This window comes from Heloderma suspectum, chromosome 1 (genome assembly GCF_057233095.1).
Source record: "Heloderma suspectum isolate Gila_16-S chromosome 1, 16-S_ref, whole genome shotgun sequence".
NCBI lineage: Eukaryota > Metazoa > Chordata > Lepidosauria > Squamata > Helodermatidae > Heloderma > Heloderma suspectum.
In genome coordinates, this window is record NC_139458.1 from 135622044 (window position 1) to 135643522 (window position 21479).

General features: G+C 44.1%; 1 protein-coding gene across 1 annotated transcript in view; it reads left to right on the top strand.

Annotated features, from left to right (window-relative positions):
• The first annotated feature begins 1 nt into the window (after window position 1).
• The window catches only part of DDB1 (damage specific DNA binding protein 1), a 30462-nt gene continuing 8984 nt past the window's right edge, over window positions 2-21479 (top strand). Inside the window, exons 1-19 of the mRNA XM_084858753.1 lie at window positions 2-155; window positions 370-518; window positions 1854-1970; window positions 5017-5238; window positions 8349-8463; window positions 10347-10444; window positions 12012-12170; window positions 12868-12951; window positions 13531-13647; window positions 14310-14412; window positions 16862-16937; window positions 17034-17142; window positions 17294-17472; window positions 17556-17719; window positions 17806-17913; window positions 18692-18899; window positions 19754-19849; window positions 20517-20628; window positions 21343-21466. Of these exons, the coding sequence (XP_084714879.1) occupies window positions 95-155; window positions 370-518; window positions 1854-1970; window positions 5017-5238; window positions 8349-8463; window positions 10347-10444; window positions 12012-12170; window positions 12868-12951; window positions 13531-13647; window positions 14310-14412; window positions 16862-16937; window positions 17034-17142; window positions 17294-17472; window positions 17556-17719; window positions 17806-17913; window positions 18692-18899; window positions 19754-19849; window positions 20517-20628; window positions 21343-21466 (2401 nt within the window). The 5' untranslated portion in view covers window positions 2-94. The remainder of the gene's footprint in view (window positions 156-369; window positions 519-1853; window positions 1971-5016; window positions 5239-8348; window positions 8464-10346; window positions 10445-12011; window positions 12171-12867; window positions 12952-13530; window positions 13648-14309; window positions 14413-16861; window positions 16938-17033; window positions 17143-17293; window positions 17473-17555; window positions 17720-17805; window positions 17914-18691; window positions 18900-19753; window positions 19850-20516; window positions 20629-21342; window positions 21467-21479) is intronic.

A 21479-nucleotide genomic window follows, 5' to 3' on the forward strand; every position in this document is an offset into this window, starting at 1 on the left:
CGCGCATAGCGGGCGCTCTAGCGTTGGCGGCGAGGCTGTGTGCCCCCCCAGCAGCCGTCCCTTTCCGTGGCTCTTCGCCTGCCCCGCTCCCGCCATGTCGTGCAACTACGTGGTGACGGCACAGAAGCCCACGGCCGTCAACAGCTGCGTCACCGGTAATGGCGGGGGGAGGGGCCTTCCGAAGACGGGGGGAGTCGTGCGTGGGGGGCAACTGTCAGTGGCGGGGCGGGGGGAGGGGAGGGAGGGAGCAGGCCGCGTGCAGGAGGCGGAGGTGGGCGAGGAGCTGCGTGCCCTGCGGCTCCCATCCGCGGCTCCTGCAACTTCGCGCTGTTTTCTCTCCGCTACCCCACCCCACCCCACCCCACCCAGGGCACTTCACCTCCGCGGAGGACCTCAACTTGTTGATTGCCAAGAACACCCGCCTGGAGATCTATGTGGTCACCGCCGAAGGGCTGCGGCCCGTCAAGGAGGTGGGCATGTACGGCAAGATCGCGGTCATGGAGCTCTTCCGGCCCAAAGTGAGTATTTTCCTTCTCTCGCCCCCCCCCCCCGCGTAATGATGAGCAGTGGTGCCTTTCTGCACCCGAAGCGTCTCCCTGGGGGTAGATTCAGTGGGTGGCTTTTCCTTGGACCCAGGGCCTCTGTGCTCAGGCAGGAGTTCTCTCTGCTGGCCTGTGATTGGGGTGATTTTGCCCTTCTCTCTATAGTACACCCTTCCCCAGCCTGATACCCTTCAGATGCAGTGGACTGCAACGCTCATTATTCGCAGCCAGCCAAAGGCCATGCTGGCTGGGAATAATGGGAGATGCAGTCCAATACATCTGGAGGCCAGGTTGGGGAAGGCTGCTATAGCATATTTGGCCTACCTTGGTACTTGGTGTTCGTGCTTAGCAATCTGTTGCTGTGTACCTGCTCTTCATGTGGTTCATTAGACTCCCACAGTGTAATGGAAGCATGGGCTTGTCTCTTGCTAGGTGGCTGACTATATAGTTCTTCCTTGAATACACCCTTGAAAAGCACTTCCACTTTAGTGGTATAAAGGCTTTGGCCTCACGACTAGTGATCAGGCCAAATTTGGCATGTAGTGGTGACATGCATGCATCAACTTCGCCATGAGTGAGCATGTCGGCCCTTGGCATCGGCTGAGTGTTTTTCTCTGGCCTGTTACATTTTATATGGTCATGACTGGATTTGGAACATTGCCACCTCCCCAGTATATTTCTCCCTTTTGCTGCTGTTGCTGAGAACAGAGCTGAGAGACAGGACCAGCTAGGACTGGTCCCTGGAGGAAGGGAGGAGATGGGCTTGGCTCTGTCAGCTTGTCAAAGGCTTCAACAACTACCCTGAGTCTACTCAGTCTCCCAACCACCCCATGCCACTCCATCTTAAAAGAGCAATGTCCTGTGGACTGTTCTCCTCATTTGACATAAGATGTATTTAATCCATCTGCTCCAATTGTTCTAGAGCTTATTACTAATGATGGAGTGTATAATGCTTTTGTGGTTTGTGATGAATTAATGTGATATTCGCATCAAAGTGATGAGGCTGGACTCTGAATCTCTGGAGGTGCTTAAACCAAAACAACTGAAGCTGACAGCCATTCCAAAAAGTAGGTGAGAACCAAATGAAAGATATGAAGAGCTTCAAAGTATCAATTTACATAAGAAGATCCTGATTTGCATTATTGTAAACCTTTAAATCTTTGTGCGAAAAGTGGGGTATAAATCTTCTAAATAAAACAATAGCCAGTAGGTATTTTATGTTGCTGTGTTGGGGTTAGGAAGTCCAAGGTGTTTTTTTTTTCTAATTAGAACGTCTATTAACCGTTTTTGTATTGCATTGTTTTTCCTAAGGGGGAGAGCAAGGATTTGCTCTTTATTCTGACAGCAAAATATAATGCCTGCATCCTTGAGTACAAACAAAGTGGGGAGAGCATTGACATCATCACCCGAGCCCATGGCAATGTGCAGGTAAGGAGGGGGGGAATTGGATGTAGTTGGTAGAGTGTGACTCAGGACTGCATAACAATTCATATTTTTGTGTAACTTAGATCCTCTAGAAAAGACAGCAGTACAAGTTAAGACCAAGGAACAGTACATTTCAAGTAGTAATGCTTGTCTTGCTGCATGTGCCGAGCTGTCAGATAGATATTTGTTGTATGCTCACCTGTTAAGTTCTTTTCCACTGAACTTTGAGTCTTGGTTTCCCGCCAGAGCTGTGTTGGTTAGCCGTGTATCTTCTCTTTCGATTATTAGTAAGTGTAGCTCTGGTTGTGCAGAGCACCAATCTATGTCCTATTCATATACATCTGTGCCTTTATATGCCCCATTGAATATTTTTTTTCATGCTATTCATTTGTTATGAAGCTGTGCTATATAGTTGCCTTCTATTCTGCAGAAAGCTGATCTGTGCCCAAGAAATGTGTGTGCAGGGGGGAGAGCTGAAGAGGACTGTTACCTTCATCCCCTGTTTGTGGACTTCCCAATGGTATCTGACTGGCCACTGTGGAAAATGAATGGTTGGAGGAGGTGGACCCCTGGTCTGATCTAGCAGGGTGTTCTCATGATTCAGCCAGGGTCTGAAGGATACCTTTGTGGTCAAGAGTTCCCAAATGCTGGCTGCTCTTGATAGCCAGTCAAAAGTGGGTGGTCACCAGAATCTTGCCATTCACTTAGGCCTTGTTTCTGACCTTGTACTATGCTTTCAAATCTCGGCACAAGGTTGGAACCCTTAGCTTGGACCAGTTCAAGTAGTGCTTGGGGCGCCATGGAAGTGCACCACAAAAACCACAAACCCCAGTGCTTCTCTCAGGCGTGAGGCTGGAAAAGTGGGACAGGCATCTTAACCACAGTTGTATTATTCTTCTGAGGCCCTCTGGACATCTGCTGGGCACTTCAATCTCGGCTCCAGTGCAACTACCAGGACAACTCTCAACCCCAACTCCACAAGCTCAGGATGAGGCTGGGACTTATGTTTGTCACATTGTGCTACTGAGGCATTTAGAGCACCTTGGAAGCTCACTGCAACGACTATGGGGATGATACCCCACCCCATCTCCAAGGTTGGGAGGAAGGTGGTGGCTTGTCACAGTTGCCAGACGGTGACACGTGAGTGGAATTGTGGGACTCTGGTGATGTGTATTAAGTGCACTTATTGCAGGGTTTGGCCATGCAGCACCTGCAGGTGCACCACCGAAAGCCCCAAAATGTGTCAGGGGGCTTGTGCACCCCTCCATTCACTCATGCTGCCCCCATCACCTCCACTTTTGCTTCTTGTATGCATTTGCCTCACTAGGAAGATGTTGGGAGAATGTGGAGCTGCTGCAACAGTAAGCCCTCTTGGTTCTGGTTTGGCAGCAGCAAGGAGCACCTTTCCTGGACGCTGCTGGATTGAGCAGGGAGGCAGGCAGCAGAAGCGGCACTGCAGAGGCAGGCATGCATCCAGAGTTGGGGGAATCCTACATTGTATTTCGGGGTGTATTTTGGTGTGCTGGTTCAGCAGCAGCTGCTAAGGTGAATGTGGAGGATGACAGCAGAAGCTGTACTGCTGAGATGGGCAGAGGGAGGCAGGCAGGCAGCCAGAGTAGGGTTGGGAGAATCTCAGTCATTGCTGCCAGTCCACATGCCTCATGGTTTTGTTTGCTGGTTGATAAGGAGGGCTGTCCTCCAGGTGAGAAAAATGCTGCTGAGCAGTGGGATGGAGGCAGCTAGAGCAGCGGAGGGGAATCCCCACTCGCATATCTCATGGTGGTGGTTAGTGTGGTGGCGCCAGGACGGCTTTCCTCAAGCATATGTATGTGTGCATGAGAGAGTGAGTGGAGGAATAATTCTATAGCTCTCCCCCTCCCCAAATAGATCAGTGGGGCTGATTAAAAAAACAACCACCTCATAGATTAAAGCAGTATTAGCACAGGAAAATCAAGCATTCTCCCTCTCCCCCTTTGGTTTGCATGTGCAAGCACCGAGTCACTGCTGACTCCTAGAGGGACGCCGCTTTCGCTGGCGTTTTCATGGCAGACTGTAGCGGGGTGGTTTGCCATTGCCTTCCCTAGTCGTGACTACCTTTCCCCCAGCAAGCTGGGTACTCATTTTACCGACCTCGGAAGGATGGAAGGCTGAGTCAGCCTGAGCTGGCTACCTGGGACCCAGCTTCTACCGGGATCGAACTCAGGTCGTGGGGAGAGTTTCAGTTGCAATACTGCCGCCTACCACTCTGCACCACACGAGGCTCTTTGGTTTGCATACCTAGTACATATAAGCTCAATTATCTTACAACAATAGCTATTCAGAAAGTAGAACCTGCGAGCTTGCCAGAACTGTCAGTGCTCCTAAGGCATAGTCACATGTGGCCTGAAAACATGGGGGGGCGGGGGGCTACTGTATATATACACCACCTTGTCTAAAAATCTCATTCCTGCTGATTTGTGTATTTGAGATCATAAGCATATGCTATATAAAAGCAGTAATTGTATGAAATGCAATTAGACAGTATTTGCTTTGCAGTGGTATCTCTGAGTTACTTTTGTTTGCCTTTGAAGGTGTGCAAAGGAGAGAAAACATCTATATTTCTTATATCGCATTTGGACAACCTTTACTATTAGCTGATAAACTGCAAAGACCAAACTGGTGCACTTATCAAGTGTAACTGCTACAATGTGGTACAGAATTGAAAGTCGAGGACTGAGTGTGCGGATTCATGAACTTGCTATATAAAACATTTGGTTTAGCGACCTAGCCATGATTCACTTGTCACATCTTTAAAGTTGCAAGGGTGGATTGATACTGATTATAAGGCACAAAGGTACCAACTGAGAAAATATTACTCCTGGTGGAAGTGCAGTATAGCTGCATAGTGTATGCCACAATAAATAAAAACATGCTTTTTCAGACATGAAGTAGCGCACAAAAGTCCATTTGATGGGTTTCAGGGGGCTCAGTCTTTCAAGTTTCTTTGAAACTGCAACTTACTAAGAGGTGTAGCTTGCTGAGAACTTTTGTTTTTTCTCTTACCTTTTAGGATCGTATTGGTCGCCCCTCAGAAACTGGTATAATTGGCATAATTGACCCAGAGTGCCGGATGATTGGACTGCGACTCTATGATGGCCTCTTCAAAGTGATTCCTCTGGAACGGGAAAATAAGGAATTAAAGGCATTTAACATCCGACTGGAGGAGCTGCAGGTCATTGATGTCAAGTTCCTGTATGGATGCCAGGCCCCAACCATCTGTTTCGTATACCAGGTACCCATATTGGGGTTGTGTGTTGGAATGGAAATTGCTGGGCGGGGCCTGTGGTGGCCACTAGTCTCTGAACACTGTTTGAATATGAATAAGTATGGAATGTGACTCGTTCTTTCAGGGCTATTGCTGATACCTTGGTTTCCGTATTGCTTAAAGCACAATTGCAGTCAGCAAAACTTTTTTTGTATTTAACCATTTTTATCATTTGTAGACAGCAGCACTTGCTCCTGTGTTTGTCTTTTGTTTTGTCTAATGGTGCCCTATATCATCATAGATTTCCCTCCAAACTGAGTGGCCTGGTTGTCTGATAATCCTGTTCTAAAAGCTTCAATTGTGGTATTGATGTTCATCCTATCTCGAGTTGGCTCCCAGCATTGTTGCTCAGACAACTTTCCATTCATCTAAGGCCTCTAAAATGGCAGCAGGGTGGTGGGAAGAACCTTCCATGATATGTAGCCATCCTGGGATAGGGGTTATTAATAAAGAAGTGACTTTATTCAGATCCAGACCCAAGTTTGTATCAGGTTGTTCCCTGTTCCATATTGAATAAAACATTCTTACATAAGTAGTGATGGCTGTTAATAGGCATGTCTCCCAACAAACTGCCTAACATATAGCCACTGTTTTCTATATAGTAATGAGAGTGAAGCATTTTCTCTTGTTCATTCTTGTATAAACTGTTTTAACCTAGTTTTCAAATATGAGATGGGTTTTTCTGCTGCCTTATAACTGTATTAAATATTCAGATCTTAATCTATACGAATACTCCTCATACATTTATTATGAAAAGTCTGGTCATTTGTGCAGTGTGCATTTTCCTGGACATTATGTATTTTTCAAGTCATGCTTTCCTCAGATTTGCTCCTCATTACAATTTCTATTCCTTCATTGGCTCCTTTAACTTTCCTGCTAATATAACTGCACCAGTCTCTAGCTAAGAGAGAGTCATCTGGTTCAGATGTAATATTCTTGGTCCAGCAAACTACTTTGGTGGAGCTGCAGTGAGCAATGTGTTCAAGTATTCCTTCCCCGTCTTGCACACATAGCAGCGAAGGAGTCTTCCTGGTTTGTTAAAACACAGTTTCCCTGTGATGGCCAAACCAGGAAACTGGTTTAAACTTTCCCCATGTTTTGATCCTGGTTTGCAACCCTGGGTGAAAGCACAGTTTCCTGGTTCAGACTCCACTGGGAAACTTGCTTTACAAACCAGGTATTCTCCCCTGCCATTCGGTATGCAAGCACTCCTTCTCTCCACAGTCAGCCTGCTGTGTTAAAGCTGGATTGCATAGGAACATGGGCTGGTGGCGAAGGGACATCTGTGCATTTTCCACCAGCCCACATGTTTTCTGTGGTAGATGTAAAGGGGGGTAAAGCCCTGTCATGTCTGTTCAGCACCGAAACACAGCAGGCTGACAGTGGAGGGATGTGGTGAACTATGCCTCTGCTGCTAGCCAGCTTGGCTTCTAAACTACAGGGTTCACCTCCTGCACATCAAGCATTGTGATGCGCAAGATGGGGGTGAAGAGGCAGAACGGTCTGTGCTTTTGCCAGCAGCCTATTAAGCTTCCATGCTTGATGTGCAGGAGGTGAAACCCCTTCCTGTGCATTTACTATAGAAATCAAGTAGGCTGGCAGTGGAGGCATGAATCACTTCATCCCTCTGCTGCCAGTCCGCTGTCCTTCTAAGCTGGATGCACAGTAGGCAAAGCCTCTTCCTGCACGTTCAGCATAGAAACCAAGTGGGCTGACAGAGGAGGGAGGGGGTGCTCATTTCTAGGCTGCAAAATTGTTTATTCGTCTGCTTTTTGCTCACAAGAGCACCTGGTAAAGGAGGAACAGAGTACTCCATCTATCCTCCTCCATCTCCCCTTTTGAGTAAAAAGCAGGTGAGTAAGACTTCTTGCAGGCTACTAACTTTATACAACTAATTTACAAGCCTGCCTTAGTTAGTGCAAGGTACCTGCCACTTCCAGGTTCTATAGTTATATTCATGAATGTGGATTTGAAAAAAATCTTTCCTCAGATTCAAAAGCATTTTGCCATGCAATGTGGGAGGGGGAATGCTGTTTAAGAAACACCAGTCCAAAGCTCCCTTGGATGGATGGAATTACTTGTGTTGTTCTTTGATTCCAGGCCAGTGTATTTTTCATTTCAATTTTGAAAATAGGGCTACATCTGCACATTTTAGGGAGCAGTCCTATGGCCCCTGGACAGCATCTGGTGGGCCATAGGATATTTCAGATTCCTGGATCCAAGGTCAGAGACAGGGTTCTGAGCTCAGAGCCAGTGACCTTGGAGAAGAGGTAAAGGAGGGCGTGTCTGGGCGGGGAGGGGACTAGAGAGGCTGGCTTACGAAGTATCCCCAGGCCTCTGGTCTCCTTCCCTTCCCCTCTGCAGCGTCTGAGCTAGTTGGGCGAAAAAGCCAGTATAGCGAAAATGCAGAGTGGGAGGAGCGTAGAGGTGAAGATCGCCTCCGCTGGTCCTCCTACTCTGCATTGGATGCCCATAAGCCTCCAAGTTCGGAGGCTTATTAGCATCGGGATAGGATTGCGCCCTAGTCAGTGTTTTAACCAAAAAATTGTAGTCCCTTCAGTGATACAAAAGGCATTGAAATTATATCAGTGATATGTACCTAGAAATAGAAGGCTTTGATTAAAATTAGGAGGTCAAATTTGGGATTTTGGATTAGGAGTCAAGTTTACTCATTCATTTTACTCAGAAATAAAAACTCGTTCCATAGGTTTGAAAATAATATTCCAAGTTACTTCATAACTCCTGCCAGCTGCATCAGTCCAGGAATAGCATTGTTCAGGGTCAGGGAAGGCCCCTATTTTGCTAGGCAAAGGTCTTCTTTTTGGATTTTCAAATTATTTTAGTTAAGGAATAGTAGCGCAGGGTATCCTTTGCTGTAAGCATGGCTATTGCCTTGCCAGCGTTATGTTAAAGGGTCTAGATAATTTTTCACCTTTAAAAATGTCAATTATCTTTAAAGCGGAGGGGGGAAAGTTTCATGTGGGTACAATCTTGTTAGTTTTTGTTGTTGTTGTTAAATGCAACTGTAAAATGCCATGCTTTTCCAGCGATTACGATATCTGTTTCCATCTCTCTAGGATCCACAGGGCCGGCACGTTAAAACATACGAAGTGTCTTTACGTGAGAAAGAGTTCAACAAGGGACCCTGGAAACAGGAGAATGTGGAGGCTGAAGCTTCTATGGTAATCGCAGGTTAGTTCATGTTCGTAAAAGATCTCTACTGGCAGCTGCGAAAAGGTACGTTTGCAGCTATCTAGACATAAAAAGCAGCAGTTGTTTTTTCTTATCTAGCAAGCCAGTTGTTTTTATCTCTTTACCAGATGTTGGCTATATCGTCTTCTTCAGTCATCTTGTAGTATTCCCTTCTCATCTTGCTGGCTGGCATTCGTGTTACAGCTGAGGGTCTTACTTCCTTACGCTCACTCATTCCTCACTCTTTTGCAGTGGTTGGCTGTATGCATGTTGCTCCTAAAATATTTTTATTTAATTCCTAGAGCATTATCTCTAGCTAGTGCTTAAACATAGGCTTGCAGCTTCCTAGAAATAAAAGCTGCAGTTGATTCTTGGTATAGCAATCATAGGCCACAGTATAATATTTATTTAAATAGCTTATATACCGCCTATTTCCCTAAAATGGAACTTAAAGCAGCAAACAAAGCAAGATCAACAATATTTAAAACAACAATAAAGTTATAAAACACCTTCTCTGAAGTAATAAAACATCACTCAAAGGCTATTAGAACTTCTTAACCAAATGCCTTTTTAAAGTGCCCTGTGCACCAGGCTCTCTGGTTTGCTCGATTGTGCTGTTTTATCATTGTACTTCAGCTTATATGAAATAGTATAAATCTAGCAATCCACTTGGGTGAGGAGAAGATGTTTACAAGTTACACTGTTCTAAGACAGTGCACAGCACTCTGCTGATGGTGGTGTAGGAGCATTAGTCACCTGTGTTGCTGCTCCTCTCTCAAGCTGGTTCCATGACACCATGTAATAGCTTTGCTTCTCTTATTAACAAGAAACCCCAAGGGCTACCATACTTTGAGACTAAAAGAGGGAGAGAGAAACTGAGCCATATGTATATCTTGGTCAGCACAGCGCAGAACAGAGGCAGCTGCGTGCATCGCTCAAGTTTTCCTTGTAACTTTAACATATCCACCCAAATGTTGCATTATGTTAATGCAGCATGGTGAAGCTTGCACAGACCTCATTAAAACAGAGTGTACCCAAGTTTGCCTGAGTCAAGCAGATAAGTGGCAGATTACAAGGCTGCACTTGTGTAGTGCAAATATGCCGGCTTTGATAGTTCATGAATCATCATTTTTAAGGTGATCTATACTCCATATCTTTTAAGTCAGAGAAAAATGGAAAAGTGGGTTAGACAGAAAAGCTTAGGGCATAGAAGTTGCAAGTTGATCAGTATTGTAAGGACAGGTAAGGGTATAGGTTCTCCTGGTAGTTTTGTGAGAGGCGTAGTCCAAAATCTGTTCAAGACATTAATTTGTTTTCCTACTGGCCTTTATATACTTTGGAGCTATCCAAAAGCAAATTCAGTTGCAGGATGAGAAACTGAATGGGAACTCTACTTGCTTCTGCTAATTAAGGATTGAGAAGTGATATCATTTACATTATATGGTCAGCATGCTGACTTCGTAAATTCCTCTGTTGGTTGGTTGGTTGGTTGGTTGGTTGGTTTCTTCATCATCATCATCATCATCATCATCACATTTCTATACTGCCCCATATCCGAAGCTCTCTGGGCGGGTTACAAAACCTTTTGCTTAGTCATTGGTGTGTGTTCACTCTACTTACAAACTGCTTTGTTCCTTTGAAAAGGTGGCTGTCTTTCTGTGGTGAACAGGAGATTCTGTGTGTATCAATCAGCCATTAGGTGAGGATATAATTAACTATACAAAAAGCAGAGATGGGAGGATCCCACACAGAACATGAAGAAAGAGGGAAGGGAGTTCATTCTTTTTCACTTGTTAGAATTGGTTTACCTGCTGTATATTCCTTTTCTGTGTTGGTGATCCTTTATACTTCTCATGTGTGTGGTCCCAACATTTTCCTTTCAGTGCCTGAACCATTTGGAGGGGCTATCATTATTGGACAAGAATCCATCACCTACCACAATGGTGATAAATACCTGGCTATAGCCCCACCCATCATCAAGGTGAGTGCATGTTTTGAAAGGTATTTGTTTAAAACTGGGACTGTTGTCCACTTTTCAGTTTCACACATACTTAGGGTATTCTAGGTGATATGGTTTACAGATTGTATTAGAGCTGAACCAAAATTGGGGTGGGTGGCATTTTCCTGAACACTTTTGTCTGTGTTGAGAGCCCTTCCCTGTTATTTTGGCAGGGAGGGGATTGCTGTAGAAAGGAACACGTTTTTGCCTATTCAGGAAGCATTGTCCTCTGAGAGCAAACAAGGCTTATTTGGTGACCCCTGATTGTCTAGGATCACACATGTGACCAGACCAGGAAGCAGTGCTGTCCCTCCAATCAGCTTTGTTTGTCTGCTGTGACATCAGTGTGTAGCTAATCTGGTTGACTGCATAATATGCCATGTTGGCACAATCACTCTGCAATTCCTAGGGTCATTGTAGGGAAGAAAAAGGAGCCCTAGCTAAGCAGCAGATAGGGGAAAGAATGGCAGCAAGCAGCTTTGAGAAAAGGTAAACATTTGTACATTTTAAGTTCTTCTGAGGGCAATATGTCTGTTCCCTCTCTACAAAGCACTATTTTCCACACTTAAACATTTGGTGCACTCTGGATTGTATAATTTTAGAGTAAAGTCCCTGGCTGTATCGAACTTTCCTTTGTGGCAGCACAGGGCAAATAGTGAGCATCTGATGTACTGGTTGTTGAAAGGATATTACCTTTAGGTAAACGCAGCAAATATTTATTGGAACAACAGTTGAGAGGTAAAATGTAATGGCCAATCAGTAATACAAAGGGTCAACACTGCTATAGTTAAAAGTGCTGTTTACCAGAAGAGGCTGTGGCACACAGTGATAAAATCTATAATTATAAAAGAGGATGTGTCTGTTTGTCTGTCCATCTGCCTGTCAACACCATAGTGCCAAGAATGTAAATTGTAGATACCTGAAACCTGACATGCATACTAAGAGGCTCCTAGGGCTGTGCACCTCAGGGTTATTTTGTTTTTAAAACACATGAATTACGTTTAATTTAAATGGGCCAGTTCACACAATCAAATAAGCCATGGTGCCACGCCACTTATTTAAGCCACAGTGGCTTGTTTTAATCCCCCGCATGTGCTGAATGCTATTTCCATAATTACCGGCTCAGGAACTTGTCCTGTCATCCAAACCTGGGTGGCATGGCTTGTTTGAGGGGGAAACAACCCTCAAATAACCCTACAACAGCCCATGAGTTATTTGAGGGCTGTTTCCCCCCAAACAAGCCACACAACCTGGGTTCAGATGACACGACAAGCTGCCCTGGGGTGAGCAATTAGGGAAATGGCACCTGGCAGATGGCCGGGATTAAAACAAGCCACCATGGGGTTTGAAGCCAGGCCAGTTGAGTAGGCCAAGGGACAGCGTTATATGCCTGCCCCTCCCCCCTGCTATAGGGCAGCCCCCCTGCAGGGAAATGGAGTGGACAGACACATTTTCTAGTGCAAGGGGCGGGAATCAAAGTATTCAGAAAGCTCAGATGCTAATGGCATCTTGCCTCTCAGTTCTGAATAATGCTTCTTTTGTGAAACAGCAAAGTACAATCGTGTGTCACAACCGTGTGGATCCAAATGGGTCCCGTTACCTTTTGGGGGACATGGAGGGCCGCCTATTCATGCTGCTATTGGAGAAGGAGGAGCAGATGGATGGTGGTGTCAGTCTGAAGGATTTGCGTGTGGAGCTGCTTGGAGAGGTAGTTCTTATTCCTCCTTGTTTCTGGTGTGTTTGGTGGTGATGTGAGCTGGAAGAGGCAAGTGGAAGCTAACGAGATGGTGGGGAAAGAGTCCCCAGCAGAGACTGGAAGACATTGAGTCCTTTCCCACTGCTCTCCTATAAAGCATTTGAACCTGGGTGGCATTAAGAGAGCCAAGCACAGTCATGTTCAGCAGTCTTTTGTTATCTAGGGAATTGTCTTTGGGAACCCATACACAGAGGATTCCCCTCAGAGTTATGGCTGTTGCGCTCTCTCGCTCTCGCTCTCTCTCTCTCTCTCTCTCTCAATCTCTTGATTTTCTCACAGAACAGGTTGGGCTTTCTTTAAAAAAAATCAAAATATTTATTTGTAACATTCATATCCTGGGCCCTCATCAAAGGTGCTTGGAGGAGTGTGTTAGCCTCATGACAATCCTGTAAGCTAGATCAGGCTGAGAGAGAGTGGTTTGTCAGACTGCCCACCATGTTTTATACGCAGAAGGATTTGAATCTTGGTTCCCTGTTTCAGACCTCTTGGTTCTATCTGCTGCCCCGCTCTTATGTAAGGCTTGACTTATTTCAGAACTTTATGACTAGTAGTCTTTTTCTTCACTCTTAATATAAGAAGATTGTGTACTCTGAAAAGTATTTTTTTAAAAACCTTGACATATCTCTGTCTTTGCCTTGCCCACATCTAGACATCCATTGCAGAATGCCTGACTTACCTCGACAATGGTGTAGTGTTTGTTGGCTCACGGCTTGGGGACTCCCAACTAGTGAAGGTAAAGGGTAGCCCTCAGCGAACTCGTTAACTTTGGCAAGCAACCATTTATGGCTGCAATCTTCTGCCCATGATAAATATTGGTAATAAACAAGTATTTAAATGGCATAGGTGGGGGAATTCTCAATGCATTTTCACCACCCCTTAGATCAGGACTGCAGACTCTCAGGCCCAGTGGCCAAATCCAGCCCTCCAGGGTTCCCCAGAAAGCCACACCTCTTTCCCTGGTCACATCCCCTTTCTCTATCCACTGAGATCCAGTTGGGTGGTTTCCCAGCTTTTGTGCAGGGTTTTCCCCATTCTAAAAGGTTGAAATACCTCTCCTAAGGGTTAGTTCCTGGCAGTAAGAGCGTTAAGCTAAAATACGCTGGTATTTTTGTAGTTTTGGTCCTGCCCCTTTTGCCTTCAGCTCCACCCGCCACTGGAATGCGGCCACTGAAAGGTTCCTCAAAATGAAATTCAGTTCTCGGGCTGAGAGAGGTTCTGTATCCCTTGCCTTAGAGCTTTTGCTCTCTCATGCTTGTGGCAGTCTCCTGTTTTTCTTTTCTGAGAAGCTTAGTAACCTTATTTTCATTCCTAGCTCAATGTGGACAGTAATGAACAAGGCTCATACGTTGTGGCCATGGAAACCTTCACCAACCTCGGTCCCATTGTGGACATGTGCGTGGTAGATCTTGAGAGACAGGGCCAAGGGCAGGTAAATTTGGCTGTTCCTTCCATATGCTTACAATGCTTAATCTTACTAGGACAGTTGCTTAGTGTGCCTTTTCAGCTAATACTGCATTTTCATTCTAGCTTGCTTCCATGTTGCTCTGAGCTGTATATATGGTTCTCTTTTCCTGAAATGCACACATGTTACCCTCACAACAGCCCTGTGAGTTAGGTTAGGCTGACAAACAGTGACTGACCCATGGTCATCCAACAATAGATGTCATGGCTGAGCACAGCTTTGAACCCAGATCTCTCCTTTCCAAGTATGACGCACTATCCACTATACTACACTGTCTCTAGTTCACCTGATGACAAATTGAAAATGATTATTTGTTTAGCTGTGTGTGTGATAAGATGGAGAGGCTGTTTCAGGGAACGTTGACTAGAGTAAAGACTATTTCTGCTGTCATATACTGCTCCTGAGTGATTGGTGGGTCTTTTCTGGAAAGCTCTTGCTTTCCCACAGGGTTAGAGCTGTCTTAGGATCTTGCCTCCCTTGAGACTTTTGCCTAGGTGACTCTGAAAGGTTGTAGGAAAAGCTTCCCTATCTTCAAGAATTTAATTAGATGATTGGTGTCCATGATTATATTACATGTTCATTATTAATGTCCATTAGAGGAAGGTAATGGCTGTCTCTCCTTTCCACAGCTGGTTACATGTTCTGGTGCCTTTAAGGAAGGCTCTCTGAGGATCATCCGGAATGGGATTGGGATTCATGAACATGCCAGCATTGATCTGCCAGGAATTAAAGGTGTGTTGTCCTGATATAAATAGATGACTTGTGGCACTCTCTTCAGTGATTTTGGTGCATATTGCAAACTGTTCTGATTTTGATCTACTGCCAAGATTCTTGCGTATGAAACTTTGTGAATGGACTTTTTTCTAGCCCTTATAGTTACGTAGAACAGTTTAGAAAAGGTAGTGTCTGAAGGCTTAAAGACGAGGCCAAGCAGGTTTTCCGAAGATAAGATTGCAAGATTTCAGTATCTCATATTTTTCTGCTCCTCCAGCTCCTACATCAGGGCTGGAGAACCTGTGGTCCTCCAGATGTTGCTGCACTTGTTCCCATCAGCCCTAGTGAGCCTGGCCAGTGGTGAGGGATGATGGGAAGTCAGAGTAAATTACACAGGATAAGTATATGCGTAGTTGTTAGAATAGACTATGCAAAGCAACTTCCGGTTGGAACCAATGTCCCATGGAGCTGCCCATGGGAGCTTTCTCAAACAGCTTTTTAAAGGGTTGAAAACCCTTTTCATGCCCCCCTGGAATTAAATGGGGGGCAAGGCAGCATCTGGATAACATCTTGGAGAAAAGTATCCCCCTCGAGATAGTGGGGGGGTTGGATTCCAGGATTATCTCTCCAGAGCTTTACCAACACAAAAAGCTGTACTGAGACTCCTATTCCATAGGAGAAAACAGGGCTGACGTGTTCCATAATAATATATGCTTTAAGAAATATCAACAACTTCTGAGGGATGATTTAAGAAATGTTAACAATATTTGAGAACATCTGAGGACCTGCAAGATCTGTTTGAGAGAAACATGACTGTGCCGAGGAGAAAAAAGGAGCTGGCATCAACTCCCCCCGCACCCCCTGTGTCAAAAGTTTCAAGAACAGAAGATATAAGGGAATTATTTACTCTGATAAAGACTTTATCGTCACAATTTATGGAGCAAGCCAAAAGGTTGGATTTAATCCGAAATTCCATCACTGCCTTGCAAGGAGCGGTAGATTTAATTAATGTGTCATGGCAAAAAATGGAGACGAAAACTAATGAGCTAGAAGACCAAATGGCAGGAAATGAAACTACGACACAAATTTGTTTTAAAAATGCCTCTGATAGAAATTCTCAACTGGAGGCCTTCACGAGGAGATCCAGTATACGTATTATTGGGATTAAAAATCTGTCTAATGATGTAAAATTGCCTATTTCTGTGGACAAACTTTTGCATGAGATACTTCCTATCCCATCTGATTATTTACTTGATATTGAGCAGGCATTTTGTGTGCCAAATGCTAAAGGGACTGATTACACAATCATAGTCCAATTTGCAAAAGTCTCCACAAAGAATTATATCCTGCATTTGTCAAGAGAGGGTGGAAGCCTTTCCTGGAAGCAAGATAAAGTTATGTTATTTCCAGACTACATCAAAGAGGTGGCGAATAAAAGAAGGCAATTTATCAAAGCAAAAAATATGGCAAAACAAATGAACTTACAATATTACTTAAAATATCCTGCTCCACTTTGTATTGTGTCTGAAGGTCAGATGAAGAAGTTTCTAAATCATGAAATGGTGGAGGCATGGCTGAACGTAAAAATGCGTGAGATTGCTGTTACAACCCCATGAGCTGGAATCTTTAAACAAGCTTTGTTAAATGTTTGTGTTTAGTCTACATGATCCGGGCTAGCTCAGAAGATAAACGATTATACATATATTCGTTTATTCTTTCATCTTTCATTTTTTCTTGCTTTTCTTTATATTTTCTATTTCAAAATAGATAATATATATAGTATAAAATATATTACTGACTGTTGAAGGTTTATATTAAGTTTTATTATTATATAACACTATATATATATATATATTTATTATTAATAATAATATAGGCTTCTGGGAATGAATTGTAGACCTGTTTCTTTGATATAAGATTGATGATATGATATTGAAATGTAAGGTTGTTTATTAAACTGTAAGATTGTTAAGGTTATATATATATAGTTTAAAATAGAATGGCATCGGAGGCCGGGGGGTGGGGGGTATTGGAGTTCAAACTTAATTCTTTAAAGGAGAGGGGGAGTGGGAGGGAAGGGGAAAGAATCTTCTTTTTTCTTCACTTCCTTTCCTCCTCCCTTTTCCTTTTTCTTTTCCTTTTTTTTCTTTTTCCTTTTTGTTATTGTGGTGTCCTCATCAGAATATTGTTTTGTTGGGAAATTGTAGTATTGATCAGGTTGTTGGTAATTTTGGTATTGTTTATTTCATTTATAAAGATAAAATTAATAAAAATATATTTTTTTTAAAAAAAGAATAGACTATGCAAAGCCTAGAACTGAGAATTATTGGCACAAACACTTGTCCATTGCTTCAGAAGAAATGGAGCGGGATATGTGCTTGGTTGGCATTTTTGTGGGTTGAGTTACGAGATCCCTTGGTCTTTGGGGGATATTTAATTTAAAATATTCTTTCTCTTTGCACTGCAGGATTGTGGCCCCTGAGGTCAGATTCTCACCGTGAAACTGACAACACCTTAGTACTGTCCTTTGTGGGACAAACCAGGTAGGAAAATGATGATCCATTGTAGGATTGAGTGTGGCCTTGAGGATTAGTGTGTGTTCTCTGCTAAGTTTGATGGGGCCTTCCTACCTTTTGCAGGGTTTTGATGTTGAATGGGGAGGAAGTGGAGGAAACTGAATTGACAGGATTTGTGGATGATCAACAAACTTTCTTCTGTGGCAATGTGGCCCATCAGCAGTTAATCCAGGTAATGTCCAAGCTTATCTTAATGATAAACCTTAAAAGCATAGCATCCTGTCAAGACTGAGATACAGAGATCCTGGCATATATGGACAGAGGCCCTAAGGAATACACTGCCTTTGAGCTGGGAAGAAATATCAATGTGTTTCTCTCTTTAGATAACATCCGGCTCAGTACGACTTGTCACTCAGGAGCCCAAGGCCCTTGTAAGTGAATGGAAAGAGCCGAATGGGAAGAACATCAGTGTGGCTTCCTGCAACAGCAGTCAAGTGGTGGTGGCTGTGGGGAGAGTGCTGTACTACCTAGAGATCCACCCTCAGGAACTCAAGCAGATAAGGTAAGCCTGAGCCACCTTGTGCTGTGACATCTTATGCTAAAACTTAGTCCTGCTGTAGTATTGACATGTTACCTCTTTTTCAGCTGCACAGAGATGGAGCATGAGGTTGCCTGCCTGGACATCACTCCCCTTGGAGACATCGGTGGCATGTCCCCTCTGTGTGCTATTGGCCTTTGGACTGACATCTCAGCCCGCATTCTTAAACTGCCCTCTTTTGATCTGCTACACAAGGAGATGTTAGGAGGAGGTAGGAGTTACTTGTGTGTGTTCTGTGTTGGGAAGGTTGATTATTGTGAGGAGTGATGCTGACAAACGTTGTTCCTCTCTCTGCAGAGATTATCCCACGTTCCATTCTGATGACCACCTTTGAGAGTAGCCATTATCTGCTTTGTGCCCTGGGGGATGGGGCTCTCTTCTACTTTGGGCTGAATGTTGAGACAGGTGAGGTGTGGGCTCCTTGACTTCAGACTTCCTTTCTCTATACTGGTCTAGCAGAGGGCCAAGCCAGACATGGTGTCAGGAAATTCATGATCAGATCTCTTTGTTTTGTTTTGTAAAGGTAAAAGCAGCTTGCAGGGGACGTTTTCCCTTGCACCCTTTTTCTGATCTAAAACCCACACATACATCCCAAAACTGCTGTTTGCCCCATAGATGAAAGCATGTAAGTACCCATATGCTACTTGTGAGTTCTCCCCCAGTGTCCAAAGAATAAAGTTGTATGTGGATGGAGTTCAACTGGAAAAACAGCAGCACGTAGGAAAAGGGTTAAAACACAAATACACGCACATATGCACACACTGTGGCACTTTGCCTATCCTCCCCCCCCCCATTTATTTTATCTTCTAATGGGATATCTGATTGCAGCTCTCCCATCCTCACACATCTGATTGGTCCCTGAGATAGAACAATCATTTGGACATTTCTGAAAGTTCAGTGAGTCCAAAGAAGAGTTAAAATCTAATCTGGATTTCTGTGCTGATGGACAGCTGTCTCCTTCCTTCTTTGGGATAGCTCTTTAAGGGAAGTTTTCTGCTGTCTTATCTGGGATGAATTTTTGTGGGAAGTGAACTGACAAAGGGATGATGATGTCCTGCAGAAGAGTGATCATTTCACTGCTGTTCATGTGGTGGACAAGCAGCAGTCATGCTGCAGCACATGTCCTTATTGCGCCTACTTTCTCTCAATGGGTAGTCTCTAATACTGTACTTTCCCACAACAGGTTTGCTGAGTGATCGTAAGAAAGTGACTCTGGGAACGCAGCCCACTGTTTTAAGGACATTTCGCTCCCTCTCCACCACCAATGTATTTGCCTGCTCCGACCGCCCAACTGTGATATACAGCAGCAACCACAAACTGGTCTTTTCCAATGTCAATCTTAAGGAGGTGAACTACATGTGCCCTCTCAACTCAGATGGGTACCCTGACAGGTAGGTGTGCACTGCTCCTCCTCTTTAAGTGATCTGCTCTCCACTGAGCACATCCTGCTCCTTCCTGCTCAGTCCTGCTTGATGTGGGGGATGCTTCAGTTTTCCCATGGCCCTTTCAGGGTAGCTATGGGGTGGCAGTATATGTTGGGGATAGTTGTCCAATCTTCTGGATCTGACACTTTAAATTATGCAGTCTACTCAGGCCATATAGAGATCACAAAAATAAACAATTCATTTTCAAAACCACAATAGCAGCAAAGCAGCAGAGAATTCCAAGGGCAAATGGTAATCCTTTACAGCAAGGTTCTTCTCCTTCCTTTTGCTGTTTGCGATGGTCCTTTTTAAGTGGAAAGGAAAAACCTTCTTAAGCTTCCTATTCCTTCTCTACTCCTTAAACACCTGATAGGCCACTCCTGCTTCAAGATTAACCCTGGTTGCAATCCCCAATACCACCACTATAAATCTTCAGAAAACAGCACAAATTATGCATTCTGCTTCTTCACAGTAAATAGTCTTCCTATCATGTTGTTTCTTCCCTGTTAGAGGAACCTTGGGTTTTGATCAATTTGCCCCATGCTGGGAAAAATGATCTGCATTTTCATGGTAAATCTTTTGTCCTCCCTTCGTGTCCATCCAAGCAGACAGATGAGTCATAACTAGAATAATTGAAGCTCCCAAGAAATAACGTCTCAGTCTTTCCAGAAATCCCGATATTGGCGCATTTCTTGAACTGTATGTTCTTCCCTTGATTTAGTTATGTGAAGAGGAACCCTGGAGGCACTTGTGTAGTGGATTGGGAGAGAACTTTTTTTCCTCTTTAAAATGAAATACTTTAATTTGTCCTAATTTTGCAGCCTGGCTTTAGCCAACAACAGCACTTTGACAATCGGCACCATTGATGAAATTCAGAAGCTGCACATCCGCACCGTTCCCCTTTATGAGTCCCCCAGGTGAGCAGAGCAAGAAGCCGTTGCTATGGTTTCTTTAGGCCAATAACCTCAGAGGAGGCTTCATTGATCATTCTGCAACCAACAGAATGTTACCATGCAGCATCACAAAAAATGGGCCTTCTCAGTAGCGGCACCCTCCCATGCACAGTTTGAGAGGCAGAAACTGTGGCAAGCTTCAGATGGCTTTTGAAAAAGTGTTTGTTTACAGAGGTTTTCCCTGATTTGTGATTGGCTGTGGCACTGCTCTATTTTACTGTTTTTCGTGCTTGCTGTAAGTTGTTTATTATTGTTATATTTTAAATATGGTTTTATAGTATTTTATGTGTAAACCACATAGAGATTCTGTTATATTAAGCATTATGTAAGTAAGTGTTACGCATAAATAAACTTTTTAAACTACAGGAGGTTGATAGAAAAGATATACTGCCTTTCTCATTGTTCAAGGAAGCACACTCTTCCCTTTGCTCTTTCTGGAGTGCAGAATTGCATGGGCTGATGAAGTGGTGCAATGATGGATGCTGAGGGTAGGGTAAGGTGTTATTTATCAGTGCATTGCTGAGACGAAGTTGACCAAAGAGCACACTGGTATGAGTCTCATTTACTGTGTTGGATACTTGTGTGCATGTTCCTTTCTCTCCTTGCCCATGTGTTCCATTTTGTCACGCAGGAAGATCTGCTATCAGGAAGTATCTCAGTGTTTTGGTGTGCTCTCCAGTCGCATTGAGGTCCAGGATGCCAGTGGAGGCACAACTGCACTAAGGCCCAGTGCAAGCACCCAGGTGAAAGGAATCCGCATGAAGATATGTAGGTTCAGGATGCCAGGCAAGCAGCTGGCTTCAGTAACATGATTGTTGTAACTACATCAGGGGAATATATTTTGCTTAGCATTTTGTTCTTCCCTGCTTTCATGTGATTGAGCATTTTGGGTAGAGTTGTCTCCTCCTTCTCTTGCCTGACAGCCTGGACTTGGGTAGAGAGTTATGTGGCCCTTCGATTTGCGGGTTTAGATATTTCTATGATAGAAATAAACATTTCAGTTCGACCCATACATTCAGGCCTTTCCAGTTATTCACATCTTTGTTCTCCTAGTTTTTTTAGTGTTTACTTAAGTTTCTCCCTCTCCTCTTCTGAGGAGGTCCACAGGACATTTTGGCATTTCTTTTCTTCTAGGCTAATTTCCAAGCACCTCTTCAATAAACATGAAACCTGGCAGTATTGATATACTGCTGCTTAATGGTGCCATAACATAAACACTCTTCCTGACCTTTTCCATTGCCTCCTTCCCCTCGATCCAAATATGGTCTTAGTCGTTACAAGCTTGGCACATCTTGATCTCTGATGCAGGCACTCCCCTTCCTCTAGTACATTTTGACCATGAACTTGCTTCATTCATTGGGGTTAGGTTCTTGCTTTCACCTAGCTGTATGTCCCCGTTTTCTTCCTGTTTCCATGGCCCATAACTTAAAGGAGTTACTCTTCTCTCCATGTTCCAGGCCCTCTCCAGCAGTGTGAGTTCCAGCAAGTTGTTCTCTAGCAGCACAGCCCCACATGAGACATCATTTGGTGAGGAGGTTGAGGTGCACAACCTGCTTATCATAGATCAACACACATTTGAAGGTACAACTCCCTA